Below are 21,141 nucleotides of genomic sequence, written 5' to 3' on the forward strand. Positions count from 1 at the left end.
TGATTTGCCTGCGGCAGATGGCATCGTGAAGAAGAACTTTCCGGGAGAGTCCAGAAGCAGAGACAGGAGCCAGAGAGCCAGCTCCGACCCTCAGATCAAAGAGCTCTGCGGGGGCCACACGCTGCAGCAGACGGTAGGGGTTTCACCCACACACACACAAACAGAAAGCAATTGGCAGACGAATCGCTGATTTCTCCTGGAGAGAATTTCAAATTATCAGGAAAACTTCCTTCTCATCTTCACTGACTGACTCTGTTTATTCTGCATCAATGTCTGTCACTCAGCTAAATATAATGACACACTTCATGTTAACAACTTCTGGACTTGAGTCAGACATGGCTGTTAAATGAACAATGTTTGGAAGTAAAAGAAGTCCATTCTAATACAGAAGTTGGCTGTTTTCTACCATTTCCCTTCCTCACATGTTGTTGGGTCACTAATATTCAAAAGCCTGAACTTCCTGTCAGGCTTTGCCTCCTACACATGTAAGTTAGGAGACTATTGAAAGACCTTAAGCACTCATATTTTGGTTGTTTTCTTAACATTGTTTTGTTCTACTTAATGTGACATCAGTAACTGCCATAATAATTCTGTACAGAAGAAACGTGTAAAGTTGTGACAGTAAGAAACAAGCAATCAGCAAAATGGCATAAAGTTGCTTCAGTGTTGATTGCAGGAATTCCGTTCTAAATCAACCTGCAATTGGTGAAATCTGCCAAGTAGGAATATAGATATAAAACCCCTCACTACACACGTTATACACTTGGCCAGACTAAACAGAATTGAGTTAATTTCGTTAAATATCTTTTTAAAATGTTCCCATTAACAAGTTTAGTCGTTTTCTGACCGTTGCTGGGCAGGTTTTCCTGTGTGCTTTCATTGAGGTATATCTGTAAGTGGGTCACATCTGTGCTTCTCCAGGTGGAGAGTCGGGCTTCTTCTGCTAGATGGAGCTGGATGTGGTCAAAGTCCTTCCCAAAGACAGAAGTAAGCCTCTAACACTTCCCTGATAGCTGCACACATCTGTTTTGCTATAGAGAGAAAACATCTTTGTGAACGTTTTATGAAGTTGAGCAGCTCTAATGATGTTTTTTCTTTCTTCATAGCTTATTGGCAGTGTGTTGATGCTCTCCCAGAGCCTTTATAGTCTGCAGGTAATGACATCTGCACATTTGATTTATTTAAGACGCATCTTTACTCCTCGTTTCTGTGAATCTGGATTCATCTCAGCCTAAATGTTTTGAACTTTGCTGAATTCTCACTGCTGTTTCCATCCTCAGGCCATCATATCGCAGCAGGACAGTCACATAGAGCTGCAAAGGGCCTCCCTGACTGAGCGGGCCTCCATGCCCAGCCGCCACAGGGGCAACGTCCTGCTGGAGCAGGAGAAACAGCGGACCCTGGCTCTGCAGAGAGAGGAGCTCGCCACCCTGCATAAACTGCAGTCTCAGCACCGACAGGAGCAGCAGCGCTGGGAGAGGGAGAGGGAGAGGCACCGGCAGCAGGTGGAGGCCACCGAGGCCAGGCTGCAGCAGAGAGAGGAGGAGTGCAGGCGGCTGGAGGTCAGTCGCTCTGCACAAGTGGGAAAACATCTCAACGATTGGGTTTGATCATAGCATCACTGCTGATGGAAAAACTGAACTATATCTATATATTTACATATATTAAAGGAACATCTAGCTAAAGAAAAGGAGGAGCTGGACCGACAGAGGGAGACGTACCAGCAGGATCTGGAGAGGCTGAGAGAGTCCACCAGAACCGTGGAGAAAGAAAAGGAACGTCTGGAGAACCTGAAGAAGATCAAGAGAAAGACCATTGAGGTGAGGTGGCTGCAGGTGGAGCAGTTATTCTGCCACAGCGTAACACTGTAGAAGTTAGATCCAATACATTCACTCACAAATACATTCAGATTTTTAAAAAAAAGCTGCCATATTTTACAATATCCACAAATATGTCTCAAAGATTCACCGGATTAGGGAAAAAAAAAAGATATAGATTTTACAGAATAGTATTTGGGGAGCTTAATTCCTGTACTTATGGAAATAAAATATTGAATTTATGACATCACTACACATACAATAATTTTAAAAACTCATATTCTATATGTTGCCAATTTATACAAATGGTTCAATTCAACCATTATCGTTCATGATTTATAACTATAAAATATCCACTTAAATTTATATACTATAAAATCCTTATTTTAACAGTTAATTTATCATAAAATTAGCTTTTGGGAAAAAAATAAATGATTTTTTTTTTTGGCTTCAGGGACCACACCCTTTTTTTCCCACCGCTTTATGTTATGAATGTATGTCTGTCTGTGTGGGTGTGAGAAGTAGAGGCTTGGCTTTGGGCTGTTTGCAATAGATAAATGAACAGAAATCTAAAAAAAAAATCATTTCATTGATTTGGTTTATGTGAGTACCGGTAGATATTGCTGCTGGTTCTCTGCCCCTTGCAGGGTTAAATACGGTCACATGTGGGCAGCACCGGCTCATGTTTCTGTTGACAATATGGAGCTTCTTCCCTCTTGTCACAGCAAAGGCCTGCAGTTTTACTCAGCATCAGCAAACAAGCATAAAAACCTCTTAAATGCGGCCATAAACCTTTTTGACCTTCCTCATATTACTTGATAAGGGAAAAAAGACTCAACAGCTTGTTCTGAAAGTGTTAAATGATAACCAGCCCCTTAAATCGTCTTTTTTCCTTCATGTTGTCTTCCTTGTATCTAATCTTTCATTACAATGAGAACTTTTGTTTGAGAGTTTAACCGGAGAAGAGTTTTTGATGATCCACACTCTGTAATTTCATGTCCTTTTTGCTAACAGAACCTGATGATATGGTATACAGTAAACCCTTGTTTTTCGCAGGGGTTACGTTCCAAAAAGATCCCCTGATAGGCAAAATCCGTGAAGTAGAAACCTTTATTTTTTTTCAATTATTATACAATTAAATACTCTCTACCTCTGCCGGTTCCAAGCCCGGTTTGAGAAGGTTGCGTCAGGAAGGGCATCCGGCGTAAAACATTGCCAAATTTACCATGCGACATTGAAAAGAAAGAACAAACCATTTTACAGGCTCAAGCATTTGTTTCATAAATAAAGGTACTTTAGAAACATTTTCTTCAACAAATAACTTCTGTACTGTACTGTCGAATAATAATTTTAATCATCAATGTGAACAGAAGGCTTCAAATTGCGGAGATTAGCCCCGCCCACCGCGACCCGAGTAATTGGATTAAATTGGATTAAACGGGAGAGAATTTAAAATGATTATGAAAAAAAATACAAAGTGCAGTCGGATAAATAGTGACTCAGGTGTATTTCACTGCCCTTCAGACTGAGCCGCTGCATCCTGACTCTGCTCTGCAGTGTTTTCTTCTTTTGAAGCCCGCGGTACAGGTGTGTTTGTTCGGGAGAAGAACATAGTGATTGGCAGTTGTTGTCGCTCTTTTTTCTATGGGTTTTAGAGAAACTCGAAATTGCAAGAGAATTTGCACTAAGTAATGTAAATTTGGCAAGCTGATTTAAGTACGTGTACATATTAAACTGCAACGTTATTGACGCACATGTAGAGAAGAAGCGGAGTGACTTTTTTGCCAATCAGAATGCAGAACACAATGCATGATGCAAATCCGTGAAGTAGCGAAACCGTGAAAAGTAAACCGCGTTATAGCGAGGGATCACTGTATACATTTAGAAAATTAACCTCAAAGTTAGGGACAGGCCGATACAGATAACCAATATTTCCCCTGCAGCTGTGGCCGATATTTGCCGATACTTCAGTGTCTACAGTAACACAAAGTTTAGATTTCCTTTTTGTTTCTCTATGAGAAACTTTTTTTCTTTTACTGGACAATTATTGTACTTGACCTTTTTAACATACAGCAAAGGATCTCATAAGAACAAGTATCATTTTCATATAAATGTATCTTAAATCATTAGACACAACTGTGAACAATAAGCTCCCCATTGCCAGAGATCTCTTAGGAACAACATGGATCCCTATCAAAAATAAAATTTACCTGAAAAATGTCAATTACTGACTATGACTGTAAACATAAGCTACCCCATCTATTTGGAACAAGTATACATTTCAAAATGGTGTTTCTGAAAACAGTCAGAAGAATATTGGTTGATTTTTTCTTTTTTCTTTTTTGACCTGACGAATTTAAAGGCACACAGTGATCCTGGTGTTGCGCAATCCAGGCTGCGATTGCAGCTCTCTGAGCTGCCTGAGCCCACTAGCCCTCCCCTTACCTTCTCGTGTGTGACAGGGGACAGGAGCAGCTGCAGGGACAGCGGTTCACAGTTTCAGGCTGTTACAAACTCTGTCATAAACCATATAATAGGAAACCAGCAGTGGCGCAGATTTTTTTCCAAGCACTGAGCTGCTGTCGCCACCGTCGCCTGTTAAATTTGCGCCCCCCCCCCCCTCCCCCCCGAATTGCCCGTATTACCTTTGCCGAAAACCGCCACTACTGTGCCCCCCCCCCCCCGGCATCGGGGCCACGCCCCAAGCATCTACAATCCATTCACAAACTGTGGCTTAACTCGCCCGGTGGTGATGACGCTGGGCTGGATGTTTTTGTCGTAGTCTTTTGCTGCAACTGGACAGCTTTTCGTTGTAATCCGCTGGAAGTTGCTGCGCCACCGTAGTCCTTGCCCAGACGGAAAGATGGCACCATTTCATAAGACGAAAGCACCAAGACGGACTTGCTAGAAAATGTTCAATTTTCATTTCCTCTGCAAGCGTTACTGCCTTCAGTGGAATGGTGACTGTTGGCTGTAGGCAGCTGTTCTCTGATCGTTAATCTATGGCTCGACTCGGTCTTCCAACTCTGGCCACCTCGCCTTGTTTCCGCGGAAACTCGGCTGCATCTTCTTGAGTTGTCGGAGTTTGTTTTCCAGCTTCCTCTACTCGCGAATAGAGCTGTGACACTGTGGGATTTTTGATCACCGCGGAAATGAACCAGCAGGGGGCGCGGTGTCGCGGTTCAGACCTTTAAGTGAGCCTTATGGTCGTGAAAATACGGTACGTTTCTTGGAGGCAGTGGGAACTTCCTGTTTGGAAAGAGAGGAAGTTGCAATTGGCGTCAACTCCCACAGAAATGAACCAATCAGATGAGACCTGCTGTGAGTGGGCGTGGGGGTCCACCTGAAACCGTTTGAAAGGAGGAAACGGAATCAGTTAACATTAATAATGAGCGAATTATTGCTTGCATATGGTATATAACAGTGAGATCAGATGACCTTAACCAGCATGAAATGGACTCGTTAACATGACTCGTCATGCAAGTCTGTTTACTCTGACTAATGCTTCCACAAATAAAGATGAAACTTCTCAGGACAGTGAGTCACTCTACTGGTTTATACTGAGTGTTTCTCTCATGAGCTGGTCTGTGCTTCCTCATACATGATCCTTTTTGTTTGAACTTTGTTGCCGGTAATCGGCCTAACTGCTCCCTGCTGTCAAACAGGGCTGTTTGTTCTGCCTGTGATATCAGTGACTAATGTCACAGGCTGACCTTTCCCCTACTTCTTGAAAGACGGTGATTAGGTTTAGACAAATAGATCTACTAATCGAAATATCTACCTGCCATACTTCTGTGTCGCTTGGCCTCAAAGACCAGACGGTTGTTTCAGCACCTCGGCTCATTCAGATGACACGAAGGAGTCCTGCCCTTCGGGTCTGACAAATCCACTGTGAGTGAGCTGCATCAGTGTAAAGCCAAGTTTAAAGGCATCGTGGAGCTTCAGACATGAGTGAGCAGATTTGCACACGCGAACGGGCTGCTGTTCTGTACTTAGGGAGGAGCCGTGGGACAGTACCGGCTCTTGAAAGGTTTTGGAAGTGGTTTGGTTCCACTCTGCATCAAACATGAAATGATCATTTCTAAAACTTTTCCAGGCTCCTCCTGACCAATCTAATAAATGCCTTTTAATCTCATCCACCTTAAAGACCCACACCAATGAAAATTGGGTTTTTGGTGTTTTTAGACTAGACTAGGATGAGATTTTATATTAATCCATCAAAAATTGTCGTTTTTATTGCACTGCTTATGTTAGCTTGGGAAAGCTAGAGTTAGCTAGCGTGAGAAAGTGTAAACAAAGGCATCAACTCAGACGTGAATCTCTGCTGAACTCCTGCCGCTCTGCAGAAACCAAGTCCTAGAAAACGATTTTGCCCCATAAATAGCATAATCATAGTTAAAAGACCACTGGGAATACTTCTACAATAGATCAAAAGAGGATTGGAGTGGGACTTTAATCAGGAAACTCTTGAATCTATAATTGGAACTCTTCTAAAGCCTGCAATAATGGGTTTCTCAACACATGCTAGTGTTGCAGAAGTAATGCGCCTGCTGCAACATGCCCCGACTCCAGGAGAGCTATGCTTTTCATCTGTTATCTCATCTGATCGTGGCAGGCCTGAAGGTTTTCATTGGCTCTGGTCCAGGACGGAGCCTCCTTTCTCTTTGCACAACATCAAGTCACAAAGCGCACACATCAGCAACTCCACAAAAATGTAACTGGCAGTAAACAGACGCTCAACGGAAGAGCCGGATTTATGACTTTTGAGTTCAAAAGAATCCGTTCCCGACAAATCAGGAGAACAGAAACTCTTGTCTTTCAAAGAGCCGGAAAGCTGTTATCTGAGCAGCTCTGGAAACCTCACCAAAGATGGAAGAAAAAGTCAGATGACGAAGACTTTTCACAAAATCCTGACCTGCATGTGTTCTTTCCTCCTAGTGACTTATCCCTCATCTAAAGTCTGAGCCCTCAGTTGTATTTATAGTTCAGTTCTTTTTACAGTAAATGTTCTGGAAGTCTGCAGAGATGACTGACAGACTTCCAGAGCTCTTCCTTCATCAGCTTTCTGATTTCTATACATTACAAACAGGAATTCAGCTCCGATGGCAATAAAACTGGAGTTTCCTATTCCTTTAAGTGCAGACTCATTTGCTCTTCCAGGCTGAGTAATCCCAGAAGAAAGAGGTAACTGAACAGAAGAACAAACGGAGCCGCTTTTGAGGACTTCCTTTGTTTGTGTTGGGTTTTCTTTGTTCTTACACAAGCAAGGAGGCGCTGTTCATGTGTCAGGTTGGGCTCTAAGTTTTCAGCAACCACAGAAGTCATTTGTCATTTTTCAAAGCGGCGGTAATATTTGTTCGAAGTTAGCTTTTCTCGTTTGTTGAGCTGCATTACAGTCTGTTGTGCAGAAAACATTGATCTCCTCCAAGGAATTCAGGTGCAGGACTGCTTTACAAAAAAGTACAATCATATTCATTCCAAAGGGGATTTAGCAGAATAATAAACCCTCTTTTTATTTCTAAAACCAAAGTACAGCATATATTTTTTTATAGAACTGCATATCATTTACCTTTAGGAAAAATGATATAAATGTGTGCAAGAATGAAATGCATTGATTTTTAACCCTTTTTACCTCTGGATCAGTTTTAATATGTTTTTTTTTTATCTAAAGACCAAGAAATATATGTATTTTTATTGCTTATATCGGGCAACCTTTCCATTAAAAATGAATTTCCTTTTGCATTTATTTTGTGCAAAAAGATTTTTTTTTTAAAAAGGTAGTTTAATGTCATTAGCTCTAAAAAAAACCAACACAGAAAAAAACGTTTTTATGAAACAAAGAAACATTTATTAGTGAGCACAGACGTTCTTAATTTGACCTAATAAATAGAAGCATAAGCATTTAGTTTGTGGATCTGGATCTGAGCAGCGCAGACGAATGAGACGATGAGTAGATGGGTAAGAAAGTTCTGCACCGCCTGCTTCACTCTCCAGAGGGGACTGTGGTGTAGCGGCCGTGACAGAATCAATTCCCATCACTGAAAGACGAGAGGAGAACCTTTCTACAGTTTTAGCAATAAATTCATTGAATTTATTTACATTGTAGACTTTAAATAAGTTATAAATTCTGTCAGTGATGGAAATGTGTGATGCATCATTTTGTCAGATGATTTCTGACAAAATTCTTGTGTAGAAGTGAAAATGTAATTAACTATTAAAGCCCCACTCTAATCTTTTTTTTTTTTGATTTATTGTCAAAGTGTTCCCAGGTGTCTTTTTGTCATGGTTGTGCTGTTTATAGAAAAATCCAACAATCTGTGTCGTTTTGTAGGAAATCCTTTCTGCTTACCGTATTTCTGCTTACTGACTTTGCTGACATGCAATCTTAGGCTGGACTTTCTCTATATATGTCCTCCATCATGAGAAAAAGGCTACAAGAATAAAAACACCATCTTCATTGGAGTGGGTCTTTAATAAACTATCGTTACTTAGTAAATGTACTCATCAACTTTACCAATTTGTGTTTCTTTTAATGAGTTCTTGTATTTTTTCAAGCAAAATCAGCTATAAAATAGCTTTAATTGTAAAAATGGATCCTTTTACTATTAAACTTCCCACTTTTGTTTATTCTACATCCCTAGTTATGGGAAAACTGTTCCTGTTTTTGCACAAACTTAGAGGATCGGAATCATATTGAATGGTAAATTCACTTAAAAAATGGTGAACTTTTGAAACCAAATGAGTATTTTGAAAGTGTGATGCTCGATGTGATTCTTTGATCACATATTTTATAGTTTAGATGTGCTTCGCTAATCTAAGGAGCAGGTCGCTCTTTTCAAAAAGTGTTTCTCCCAGAATGCATTCCGGTGGCATCTCCGTCCGCCGTGAACAAGGCTCCACATTGTTCCGTGTTAGTGGAGCCGTGTAGGACATGAGAGGAACCTGGCCGTGTAATTAGCCGTCCAAAGCCGTCATTACCAAAGCCCTGTGGACGGCAGTCGCTGCTAATTGTTTATGGGCTGTCACTCAGGGATCTCTGCGTGTTTGACCGCCCTGGAAACCGTCTGTTGGTGCCGCTCAGAGCGGATCCGCTTGTTCTGGGAACAATGGAACATCTGTGTGCCCAGATGATTGATGAAGAGGAAGGTCTTGGGTTGAGACTTTTCCTTCTTAAATCCTGGTGTTGTGGCCTTGCAGCAGCAGCTGAGAGGAAACCCAACCTTTTGTGTCTTCAGCTCCACCATCAATCATTCTGCACATCAAACCAAACACAACTGATAGTTTTTGTGTGAAATCAAAACTTTTTGGATTAAAAATACGCCCTTTAGTACAGTAGCACATGTGATTTTTTTGTAACGATAATCATGTTTTTTTTTTTTCATCTCTCCGTATTTTCTCCTGGTGACTTTTCAGGTTTTAGCTTCCCTGCTTGTTCAACAGTCTCATGGGTTTCTGAGGCATGCCTTTATTCACCCTGGGAGCGTTTCAGATGCCGTTTGTCATTTTGTGTGTTGTTGCATGTACACACATTTAGCTCCTTTTGTTCTTCCAAAGTGAAGTGAGCTCACAGGCTTGTTTTAAATCCACGTTTCTTATTCTGTCTTTAGCTTTTGCTTTCAAAAGGTTTAATTCTGTCTGTTGGACTGTCTGCTTAATGCTTTAAAGTCCCATTCCCATCCACTTTTGATCTGTTTCCAAAGTGTTGCCAGTGTTTTATTTTTATTTTTTATTATGGTGCAGTTTTTAGCTGAAATTTAAAAAAACTGTGGTTTTGTAGGACATAGTTTCTGCAGAGCGGCGGGAGTTCATTCGAAATTCACCTCAGAGTTATGGGTGCAACCCCGCCCCCTGTTCCCATTACCCATGACTGAGTGCTCTATTTACAGTCTTTCCCGCTAGCTTACAGCCCCTCACACCCCCACGCTAACATTACTGCTCCTGATTCACAATAATTGAAAGAAATGCTTAGAAATGCAATTTTTGAGCTTCATTTTCTTTATATCATCAACAAAATGCCACAAGAACCATCAGAGTGAGGCTTTAAATGAGCTTTAAATTGCTTCTAATGCTGAAAAAGTCTTCAGTTTTCTGGCTCTCCTCTTGTCCAGGTGGCTCCTCTGAACGGGGAGCTCCTGTCCGGCCTTTCCAGCTCCTCCATGGACGCGCAGCCCCCCCACAAGCCTTTAGTGCGCGGCAGCCTGTCGGTCGCTCCTGCCGACTACGCGGAGCGGCCCGAGGTGGCGGTGCGGCGGGAGGCCGGCTCGTCCGGCCCCGCCCTGAAGACGGAAGTGCCGCTGCATCTCTTCAGCACCACCAACCAGCTGCACAAACCGGTGGGGGTGCAGCAGCAGATCCCCACCAAACTGGCAGCAATCAACAGCGGCAAAGGCAAAGGAGGCAAGACCGGGAAAGCAACGCACCGCACAGACAGCTCTTGTAAGGACCTCATTTCTGACAAATTGATGCTTGCAAAGTTTTTCTCTGAAAAAAAGAACGTGTTCTTTTCACTTAGTGCAGGAGTTGTGTTCTAAAAATAACGATCTAAAAGACAAAATCTGCAAAGTAGAAGTTGATTTTTTTCAATGTTTTAAGGCTGTAAAACTCCTGACTAGCCACTCTTTACACTCTATTTAGACAAACATGAACATTTTCTCTCAAAGTGCAAACCTTTGCATAAAAATAAAACAAACATCTGCTCACAATTTAATATTGATGTGAAATGTTCAAACTGAAGGCATTCTGTACAGGAGATGATACATGGAGATTGATTGACAGTGCTCCACAGCCAATCAGGATGCAGAAGACAAGGCGCTTTAAAGTAAATAAATAAAGTATAGAACACAAAAAACCAGGAATGCTGTGATGAACCGTGTTTCAGTGAAGGACAGACTCTTATCTGGAACCATCCCAGTCCTCATGAAGTCAAACCTGAAGCCAGATGCTGATAATCCTGTTTTGGTTTCCCGTCTGATCAACATCTAAAATCTAAAATGATTTACATTTTTGCTCCGTTTTGCATCAGTCAGTTGAGGCAGAAGTGAAACCAAAAAGACTTTATTGTTGACAGATGCAGAATTTTCCGGGTTGAGTGATGTTGATCAGAACGGATCGTGACAGTAAATGAGACGAATTTCCTCCTTTATTTCCTCACACAAGCCTTACCCCCCCCCCCCCCCCCCCCTTATTGCTGCCATATTATTTGACTAAATTGGGTCAACGCTCCGATTTATCTGCTCCAAACGACAAAAGGTGACTCTGCTCCCGTTTACCTCTCCCTTTGACATTCATGTCCTCATTCTTGTCCTCTCAGCCTCGGTGGACATGAAGCAGATGCTTCCTCTGAGACTGTCTGCCCGGGAGGACGGCGTGGTGAAGGCCAAGCGCTCCGTCAGCCCCCACCAGCCTCTCTCCACGCATCACCACACAGGTGTGTTTCTGCGCATGTTCAGCTCCTTTTGTCTGCTGCAGCCTTTCTCACAGCAGACATGAGAGGCGCATTGTTTCCTCCGACCCCACCCCGCCACATTCCTCTGGATGCTGGACTCGCCCTGTGTAAACTCCCATCAGTTTCACGTTTGCCGGTGATCGATGGCCGCCGGAGTGCCGACACAGATGTTTTAATCCCGTCTTCCCACAATTAAAGCCGTCGGCGGCGTCTGGCGTGATCGACTGTTGTTTAACCCGCCGGGAACCGCCACTCCACTCCACCCCTAACCGCTTCCATTTTTGTCTGATAGATCTGCAGGTTCCTCCAGACAGCAGCGGCGTGGACCCCCAGCCCACCTCCTCCCTCAGCTCCTCCTACCCTCCGAACCTGCAGAAGCCCCCCGTGCATCTGGCACACTCTCAGCCCTCCATGCACCCTGGCGCCACCGCCGCCGCCGCCGTGACCTCACACAGCTCTGGGTCCCTCCAGTTCCAGCCGTCCGTGCAGCTGCAGAGCTTCAACCCGGTTCCCGGGCTCGGCCACGGCGCCCCCCCACCCTACGCAGGGACCACGGAGGAGCTGAGCAAGGAGGATGTCATCTTTTTTTAAGGTGGCGTCGTCTCCTCAGAGGTGACGCAGTTCGGTGCTCCGTTCACGAGCAGACGGACATTTCTACTCAAACTCTGCTGTTCCACAAACGCCAGTAATACTAATTTATTCACTGATAAACCGAAGCGCAATCGACAGTTCTGGGAAAATAAAAGCACTTTTAGTGTTTGGGAGAAACAAAACCGAAGAACCCAGCAGGACTGAAGGGGAGCATCATGGGAAAAAAAGGTTTTTCTGCAGACGGTCAGAGACGCGAAGGAGCTCCGACTGCAGCGTTTCTGCTGAATCTGGAGCAGGAATGAATATTTCAGCAGAAGGGATCCAACTATGCCTAACGTTTCATTTGCACACGGTGACAGACTCCATTCCAGAGGGATGGAGGAACTTCTGCTGGTTCTTCAAATCCTTTTAAAGACATGAAGCTACGTCTCTTTTGGTTCCTTAACCATGAAGTTGAAGGATTCTTCTTTTTATAGCATTTTGTTCTTGACATGTTTTATTTCTTTTATCAATTGTGACCAAAATCTAATGGTGTGCATATTTTAAAAGGATATTTTTTCACTGGAGACGTTAAAACGATGATGACTGTGGTACAGGAGTGATGAAGAGCTTTGAGTTGGTCTCACCCCCCCCCCCTCCTCCTTGAAGCCATAAAGCTGTTGAAGCTGCGTTGATGGTACTTTATGTCTTTAGGCTCAAATCCACAACAAATGAGAAAAATGATGAATGGATGTTGATGTGAAAGAGAAGAAAAACTAACAAAGTCACTGGATTTCTTATTTATGGTTATAAAACATGAAGGTTTTTATAGTCTTTCAGAAAAAAAGACCTTTTTAAATGTAAAATCAGTTTAATAAATGATGACGTTAACACATAAACCATGCTGTTCCTGTAAAAATGAGCTCTCAGCATTGAACGGAGCGGCGGCTTCTAGAACCACAGGTCTGCGTCCTCAGGCAGGACGGCGGCACACGTGACGCCATATTCCACGGGTTTGTAAAGGAAGCCGTTTGCTGGCGTCACCAGTGGCGTTTGAGGGCGAGAAGCGTGTTCACAGCCGCTCGTGGTCTTGTTGTGGGGGCGGGACGCCGCCTTCATCCCGACCTGTCGGATGACTTTATCCCCCTTTAAAGACCTGATCACCATTACAGATGTTAGACTTTAAGAATGTCAATAATCAAACGTCACAGATGCTGTTTTTTTTATTGTAAAGGAGAAGCGTGAGCCGCTCAGACGCCATCAGCAGAAGCTCCCGCTTTTCTCTTATGTTTTTTTTTTTGCTGGACTGAAAAGAAAAAGTCTTTTTGCTCTGTGTGTCATTCAGAAGCCAGCCAGTCAAACCACTGTGTGCACGTCTGTGTGTGTGTGTGTGTGTGTGTGTGTGTGCGTGCGAAGGCAAACATGGCTCATCATTTTTCCTTTCTCGGACGCCGGCACCGCTTGTTGGACCTGTTAAATGTAAATAATCCTGAACGTATTTTATTTTCCCAGCCAATTTTTTTTTTTTTACACTAGTCACTTTGGATTGTAGCATACTTGAACAGGAAAATGAATGTTAATAATAACTATTTTTATTTTTTTGTAAACTTTTAGTTGCCAAGACGTGGGATATAATATCTGTAGCGCACAGCTTAACCCATTTTGTACAATTTCTGTTTTGTTCACGGCGCCGTAATAGAGAGACGTGTAAACGAACTGCTGCCTAAGAAATATTTAGTCATTAAAAAAAGTCTCCTGTCTGAATTTCTTGAGCTTTTTGTTCACCAGTCGGCTTGTTTTGGACACACAAAGGCCTCCACGGCAGCTCTTGGTTCTCTTCTCTTCAAACTACTATCCAATTACGCTGCTGACGAGGGTTTGTCAGTGTCTGGGAGGTGCAGTAATGGCGTTATTGACCCCGTGTTTAGAGGGTCTAATAACAGTGTTCTGTCAGACAAAGCTCTATTTTGGTCTTTGTGGTCCGAGCTGCTGAGGACGTCACTGGCGGTCCGGCTGCTGCCTTATTGTCACTCTGGCAGGGCAGATGCTCCATCGGTGGCCAGCTTTTCTCGCCTGCTGTCATTAGTGGCTTTACTCTGTCTCCCTTCAACAATTCTTGTGGTGGCTCTCTCTGGGTTTGTTTTCCAGGCTGCTCGTCCTCGTCTTTGTGTCGGTCTCCTGTCTTTCCTCTCCCAGCCTCTTCTCTCAGATCTTCCTCAGCTTGTGAGTTCTGCAGGAAGCTCCGGTTTCTGCCGCTGCGTTGGAGGTTTCTCAGCCGCATGAAGCAGAACCAAATCCACTGCGTGCAGCCAGACGGACGAGCAAACGTCATCAAATCCTTGGACAAACCTTCGTTTGATGGACTTAGTTTCCACTTCTGCTTTTGGTTTAGAGTCGCTCCTAATCGGACAGTTATGTAAGTTCGGTTTAAAGGCACCGAACTGGTTTTTAACACGATTTTCATACAAACAGTTGTCAATCAGGAGCAGAAGAAAAAATGGCTTGTCATTGTTGCACAACATCTACAATCAGCGGGTCACAAGCTCCCGTCTTCGTTTGACCCGTCTGAGCTGGAACCCGACTCAAATCTGGATGGCTCCAGTCTTGCTCGCCATTTTTTGTTGCACCTGTAATGTTCTGTTGGGGGTGTGAGAGGCCGTAAACTAGCCGGGAGAGAGTGTGAGCAACGAGGAGGGGAAGGGGGGGCGGGGTTGCTCCGCGCCAACAGTCCATGCACAACTCAGAGGTGAACTTTTAATTAACTTTAGAAATTATGTCCTAGAAAATGACTTTTTATGGCTAAAAACAATTAAAAGAACACTGGAAACGCTTTTAGATCAAGTCCAAAGATGATTGAAGTGGGTCTTTGTGCCTTAAAGTCTTAAGAAATGCTGAAATCTTGATTATTTTCAGGGGTTTTGTCATTGTGACCATTATTTTAAATCTCCTGAATTGTTCTGGGGGAAAAAACAACTTTCTAACTGTTCAGGTCTCTTAAGGACATGTCAGTGTGTAATTTTAGTTTATGCTCTCTCTAAATAATTTCAATAATCTGTGCCTTTTATTGTCATTCAATTTGATGAGAGTGTTTTAGAACTTTTTCAGCATCTAAACTCACAGCGGCTGTTTCCAAATGACTTTCATTCAAATTCAACATAAAGGTTCAAATAAGACTTTGTTTTTTGAATGGACACATTTTAATTTTGTCTCTACATGTTTGATCTTTGTTATAAAACAGGTTTTGTGATATTTGCAGTACAAACAAAAATCTACTTTCAACACTTGGAATTGACTTTTTGGGACAATTTCAGGTTTGTTGTGGGGGGAAAAAGGAAAAAACATAAAATAAAATTAAAACAAAACAAATAAAACAAACAAAAAATCCTACGTTTTATTTAAAAGATTGATATTGCTACAAAATAAATCAACAGGAAAGATAAATATTTAGAGAAAATTCTCAAGTAGTAATTAAATGAAGCTCAAAAAGACCTCTAAAGGTAAAATTATTCAGCAGAATCTTCCTTTTAAAAGCTCGTAAAGTCTTGTTTTTAACGCCGTCTTACTATATTTGTAGTTTTGATTATTTACTATTATTTACTTCGGATTTGCTTGAGCTAATTTCTGATTTGTCCGGATGGTCGTTTTGGTACCAATTTGCCTTTTTCTCCTTAAATTTTGGACTCTCTTTAGGTAATTTAGTGTCTGAGGATTATTCTTGTAGCATTGATTGGAATAATTCTGATTTTTAAACCATTCTTTGCTTTTCTTTAGCTGTCTTAAGCCATTTAACTCTTCAGTTTTGGCAGGTAAGAATTTTTAGTATTGTTCAGCTTTCTTTTAAAAATGTTTTCTTTTTTACTCTTAAGCACTCAGTTGCCAAAAAGTTTATATTTGGCAAGTTTTTCCACCTACTCGGTATTGATTTACAGTATTTCCTTTCTCTTTTGGTCATCTTTTGCACCCTGAACTCATCTAATGTTCCTGCAGGATGGTAATTCGTGCATTGATTATTTTAGCTATTAAACTGACTTTCTTTGACATTTGTTATCCTTTTTTTTTGCTTGTGCTACTAATAATATTTAGCTTTGGGGCTGTAGCAACCAAATAGTCGAATCCAAAAATGCTTTTTAATGGCGCTCGCTGGAAACAGAAAGTAGACAATAAATCAGGTTTTATTTTTTTAATTTTTGACATTTTCTGGGGGTTTTCTCAATAGTTTTACAGAAAAATATTGCAGGTTTAGTCAGTGATTCTATGCAGGAATGTTCAGTCATCTGCTGCTTTGCTCAGGCTCCAGGCGATCAGAGGAAGATGGCCGGCAATCAAACACATCTCTGCCTCAAACTCTTATTGCGTAATCCCTGTTGGAGTGAGGACATGTATGTTTGAAAAAGATAGCTGTCAGCTGTTTACCACATCCATGCGAGTGCAGATATTTGTCAGGGTTTGGGAAAGTGTCTAATCTAAAGTACCCGCCTGTCACTCCTCTGGTTGGGATGAATGAGAACGGTTGTTCCTCCATCCTCCTCAGCTGACCTCTTATCTGCTTCGGAAGGCCTGGGGTAGAAAGCAGAGCTATTGTTCGGTCACAAGAGACGCTTCAGGTGGATTTGAAAGCATGGATTAGAAAGGAAGTGTGCTCCGCGTTGACTTGCCCTTTGTGCTCACAGGACTTGGATTTCACAGTCAGCTGTGGCTCAGCGACTTTCCTGTTGGGCCGGTTTTGCTCACGATCGTTCTGTCAGGAGTGCCGTTCTCACGTTCTGGTGAACGTTTGAGTTTTACCGGTTAATCTGCTGAGTCCTGAACAAAAGTAAAAAGGAATCTGGGTGTATTTCTGTCTAAAGAGAGAATTTAGAACAGCTTGTTTGGTTTTGACCTCAATATTTGCAGAAGCAGTTGGAGGACGTATTTGCATGTGTGTTGGCTGCACTGCAGTTTTGCAAAGAGCACAAAGGTTCTGTTTTCAGCTGCATGAATCCTGACCAGCAGCTGGGGGGGGGGGGGGGGGGGGCTTCCTTAATACTTGAATGGTGGGACGACAGAAATCCCTTCAGTCACACAACACCTGAGCTCTCTGAGCTGCTCGGTTCTCAGAAACCTGTTTCAAAAATTGTCTCTATTGTTTCCATCACCTGAGAAACGTGACAAAATTAAAAACCACTTTATCCACACCTGACTTGGAGAGAATTATTCACACTTTTATGTGTTTTTGCTTTGATTATTTTATTCCAAAAACTCTTTAAAGATAAATACATTTTGGTGTTTTTATGTTTTTCTCATGGTGGAGGACCCATATTAAGAAAATAAAGCTTCAAATTGCATTTCTGAGTATTTCTTTACTCAGAAATGAATCAGGAGCAGAGGAAATAGTTTTGACGTGGAACTTAAGGAGGAAAGCCACAAGCTCCCTCATGCATCCGCTTGCAGACAAATGGATCCATGAACGTCGTTCTCCAAACCTTTTGTCGTTCACCTCTAATGTTAGTTTGGGGCCGTGAGGAGCTGTAGGTTGGCGGGAGAGCGCGTAAACCGAGGGATGATGGGAAATGGGGGAAGGCTCACTCTGCACCAACAGTCCCACCCACAACTCGGAGGTGAATTTCACATGAGAGGCATGTAAAAAGAGGTAATGGGGGGCAGCCGACGGTCATACGATGTCGATGCGGCTTTAACTCTTCCCATCCTGTTTCTGTATTCTGTTTGTGTTCATGCTCTCCCTTAGGCCAACTATTGAAGCCCTTTGTGATTGTATCTGAGAAAGGTGCTGTAAAGATAAATATTCTTGTTTCTGTACATGTAGCGGGGGGGGGGGGGGCTATCCTGCTTTGAGAAGTCCAGATCCAAACCTTTTTAACCCGTTTCCATGCAACATCAAGTGCGTTGTGAAGTTCATTCCTCGCTAAACAGACCCAGCCCCTCCTAATCCACAAAAACGAGTGGGTCCTCACATTGTGATGTCACGAAGTGAGGACCCGCCCCTTCCAGGAAGGGGCTATGCTGCCCCAGGCTAACCCACACACTTTCTTCACTCTTGTAAGTCAAATATGCACAATGTGAACATCCATCTTTGCAAAAGTTTGGATGTTGTTTGTTTTTTATGATTGAAACTCAGACACGCTGCCGAGGCCGACCCTTGACGTCGTGAAGTGGGCGGCACCCACAAGGAGGGAAAGGCAGAGCGAAAGAACTTTCATAATAACTCACATTTCAAACAAAAATCGTCCTTTGGTGTGCCAAAGGTAATATATTCTCATATGCTTTTCCTTAAGAAAAGCAAGAAATAGGCGCTTTCAAGGTCTCAGCTTTCAGCTCGGTACTTTCTAAAGTAGCCTCTATTTCCTCCATAGAAGATAACCCACAGACCCTGACCTCGGGTCACTCAGACCCTCAGCGGGAAGGGAAACCCGATTCAGTCGATCAGATCACCGTTTGCTTTCGCCCCAAGAACGTGGACGTTCCAGCTGCTCCGAGTCCACACGCCGCTGAGCTTGCCATGCTCCCTGCATGTTTCTGTCTGTGGTTTTCCGCTTGCTGTGGTGAAGCATGATCAGACCACACAGAGCAAACACACTGAGCCGTGAACACCCATGACTCGTCCAAGGACACGCTCTCCACACTTAGATCACGGCGGTATAATGAGACCACCTGCTGAGACAGCAGCAGCTTGGACTCCTGTTCTACCCGAGTTCTGCAGAACCATCAAGAACTGTTTATTTGTGAAGTCTGGAGGTTTTAAAGTTACAGTCGCTACATAAACTCCAGTCAATTTCTCGGTTGCTGAGTCACAAAGCGGTGACCCTTGGGGCATTTTTATGAGGCGATAAACGAAGCTCAAGGCCTTTTTTCCTCTGTGTAGTGTTGAATGCAGCTCAGTGTGGGAGGTCTGCGCTGCTGTGTCAGAGCATTAGATGCTGTTGCCCCATGTACACAAATACACACAGTTTTTGGTGTCCACTGTCAAACGCTGGGGCCAAGGCAAACAGGCTCCCTGGCAGACAGCATGGAAACTCTCTGGATGTCAGGAGATCTGGATGAGGTTTTCCCTCCCTGAAAGGACCCAGGAGCTTTGTGTAAAAGTTTCTTCCCGTCGTTAAAGTCGAGTGTTGGAAAAAAAAAAGAAAAAGTGAAGAAGTATCACATGCAGAGGGTAAAAAGGAGCTTACGGGCTGAATGAAGCTCCCAAATGTTCAGGAAAAGGGATGTAAAGGGAGGCTAGGAGCAGCTTTTAGTGCTCTTTGTGGATGGTGCACTTACTTTCCAAGTAACTAAGTAGTGGGGGGTTGATTCCTTTGGAAATACATAGCCTGAAGAAATGCACTTTACTTTTAACATCATAAAAAGGAGATAAGAATCGCCTTTCCTTCTAAACAGGACGAGTTTCTGCATTTCACTGTGTTTTTCTGTCACTTTCAGGTTAAATTGCTTAAGCATGTTGAGTGGAGGGGGTGGGGGGGTGGGGGTTCAGATTCAGCTCCCAAAGCAGAGGTGAGAAAACTCCCAGAACCTCCTCCTTCCTTCATCTGGGAGAAGTGAAGCCCAGCAGGCCTCCTCTGAGATCCAAACACGTCTCCTCCGGTTTAGATGCTGGAACGGAGGCACTGCCAGGCTCCCACCGGAGCTGCCGGGTCGGGTGACTTTCTGGCTGCTTCTGAAGGGTGGATGGTGGTGGGTGATGGTGGTGGTGGGGGGTTAAAGGCAGCAGGATGCAGCCAAAATCCCAAAAGGCTGCCAACTGCTGCAGAATTCAACACCAAAATAAATGGTAAATGGTAAATGGCGTATACTTATATAGCGCCTTTCTTCCTACAAGGACAAAGCGCTTTACAGTCACAGACCCATTCACACACACATTCACTCACACATTCACACACTGGTGGCGATGGGGTGGAGTGGATTTCTGTATCTGGAAAGTGAAAATCCTTTAATGTAACCCAAGAAGATGCTGCCGGTTCAGCACCAGATCAAAAAACGGGAATCAGACGGTGTCTTTTGAGACTCTGTGGTGCTCTCAAAAAGAGCTGCAGGCGGATCCTCAAGCGTTTTCCTCTCCTGAAATCCAGCTTTGCAGGCACCGACTCCTCCATCCCTGCAGTTCTTTAATGTGCTGAAGTTCAAACTTATGCAAGAAGCTGATTGGCCAACCATTGGGAATCTCCATCAAACACAAAGACTCCTCCTGCCGTGACTTGGATCTCATTTCAGTCCATCAACATGTCAAAGATTACTGGTAGAGTGTTGAAGTGCATTAAAGCATAACGAGATAAAGTGGCTTTAGTCCCCGTGGGAGCTCCGTCCTCGTCTGCATCTTGCACCAGAACCTGTTTCCCCACTCACACAAGTGTGTGCTCTCCTTCACACGCCCGGCTCTGCTATTAAGCCTGTCTTTTAATTACCCCCAGCCAGCCGCGGCTCAGCGGTAAAGGCGTGACAAACCTCTCTTAAGCTCAGTTGCAGCCCAGAACAATGTTTCCAGCTATAACCAGCCTTTCACTGGAGCTTCATCATAAATAATTCAGCCTTCGGCTTGGAGATCTCCCAGCAGGAAACTGGTTTTCAGAGAGATGCTGGTCCCTGTTGCCCACGTGGCATTGCCCCCCCCCCCCCCCCCCCCCCTCTAGCTGGACCCCTGCTTTCCTCTGTGTGTGCTATTACTGCTTCATTAGCTTTGCATGAACCTCTTCGCCTGGATGAGGAGGGGGGAGGAGGAGGAGGAGGATGCAGACGGAGACAGATGCTGCTGACACATGCCACTGCCTCTCTGTTGTTTTATTCATCCTCAGTGTCACAGCTCATTCGCAGTGGTCAGCTGAATTCTGCAGGGATGGGGGCCTCGTTTTCCTAATTCTGTTTGGTGTGATGTTGAGGGGGCGGGGTTGTTCCTGCCATGCTGCCGCTCTCTCTCATGGAGCTTCTGAAGCTTTTTTTTCCCTTCTTGATGGAGGAAAATCTGACTGAAGAAGCAAGGATTTCTCATGATAGATAGAGATTTGGGATTCGAGCCCGCGGATCCTGCTTCAACCTAGCCGGGAGTGAATGTGGGTTTCATCAGAGGAACCTGCAGTTACATGAACGTGAGTTCTGCACACAACAGAGCCCTTTGGTGCATTTTTGGGACAAATAGGAGCTGAAACCGAGCTTCTGGAATGTCTGGCCCCTTTGCTCATCGACGGTTTGAACCCTCTGTGTGCTTCCCTCTGAAAGGAAAGGTCCTGGTGTTGACTTTATGACGCGACTGTCGGCCACAAAAGCTCTTCTCTTCACCAAAGAATGCACATTTTTCAGATGCTCGCCTTTGAGGGAGAACAG

General features: G+C 43.7%; 1 protein-coding gene and 1 long non-coding RNA gene across 6 annotated transcripts in view; one reads left to right on the forward strand and one right to left on the reverse strand.

Annotated features, from left to right (window-relative positions):
- The window catches only part of arhgef18b (rho/rac guanine nucleotide exchange factor (GEF) 18b), a 41,522-nt gene extending 27,926 nt beyond the window's left edge, over window positions 1–13,596 (forward strand). For 4 of the 5 annotated variants that reach the window (XM_078945422.1, XM_023953848.2, XM_023953845.2 and 1 more), the window contains 8 exons: window positions 18–133; window positions 922–987; window positions 1,107–1,154; window positions 1,281–1,562; window positions 1,671–1,820; window positions 9,926–10,253; window positions 11,128–11,244; window positions 11,555–13,596. In XM_078945422.1, coding sequence (XP_078801548.1) covers window positions 18–133; window positions 922–987; window positions 1,107–1,154; window positions 1,281–1,562; window positions 1,671–1,820; window positions 9,926–10,253; window positions 11,128–11,244; window positions 11,555–11,853 — 1,406 coding nt within the window. In that variant the 3' untranslated portion in view covers window positions 11,854–13,596. 5 annotated transcript variants of the gene reach the window in all.
- A 2,401-nt stretch (window positions 13,597–15,997) lies between these two features.
- Window positions 15,998–16,450, reverse strand: LOC144991863 (uncharacterized). Its single transcript, XR_013655522.1, has 2 exons — window positions 16,309–16,450; window positions 15,998–16,193 (listed from the first exon to the last, which is right to left on the reverse strand). It is a non-coding gene; the product is annotated as an uncharacterized LOC144991863 (long non-coding RNA).
- Between the last annotated feature and the right edge of the window lie 4,691 nt (window positions 16,451–21,141).

Source organism: Oryzias latipes, chromosome 4 (assembly GCF_053564925.1).
Source record: "Oryzias latipes strain Hd-rR chromosome 4, Olatipes_Hd-rR_3.1".
Taxonomy (NCBI): Eukaryota; Metazoa; Chordata; class Actinopteri; order Beloniformes; family Adrianichthyidae; genus Oryzias; species Oryzias latipes.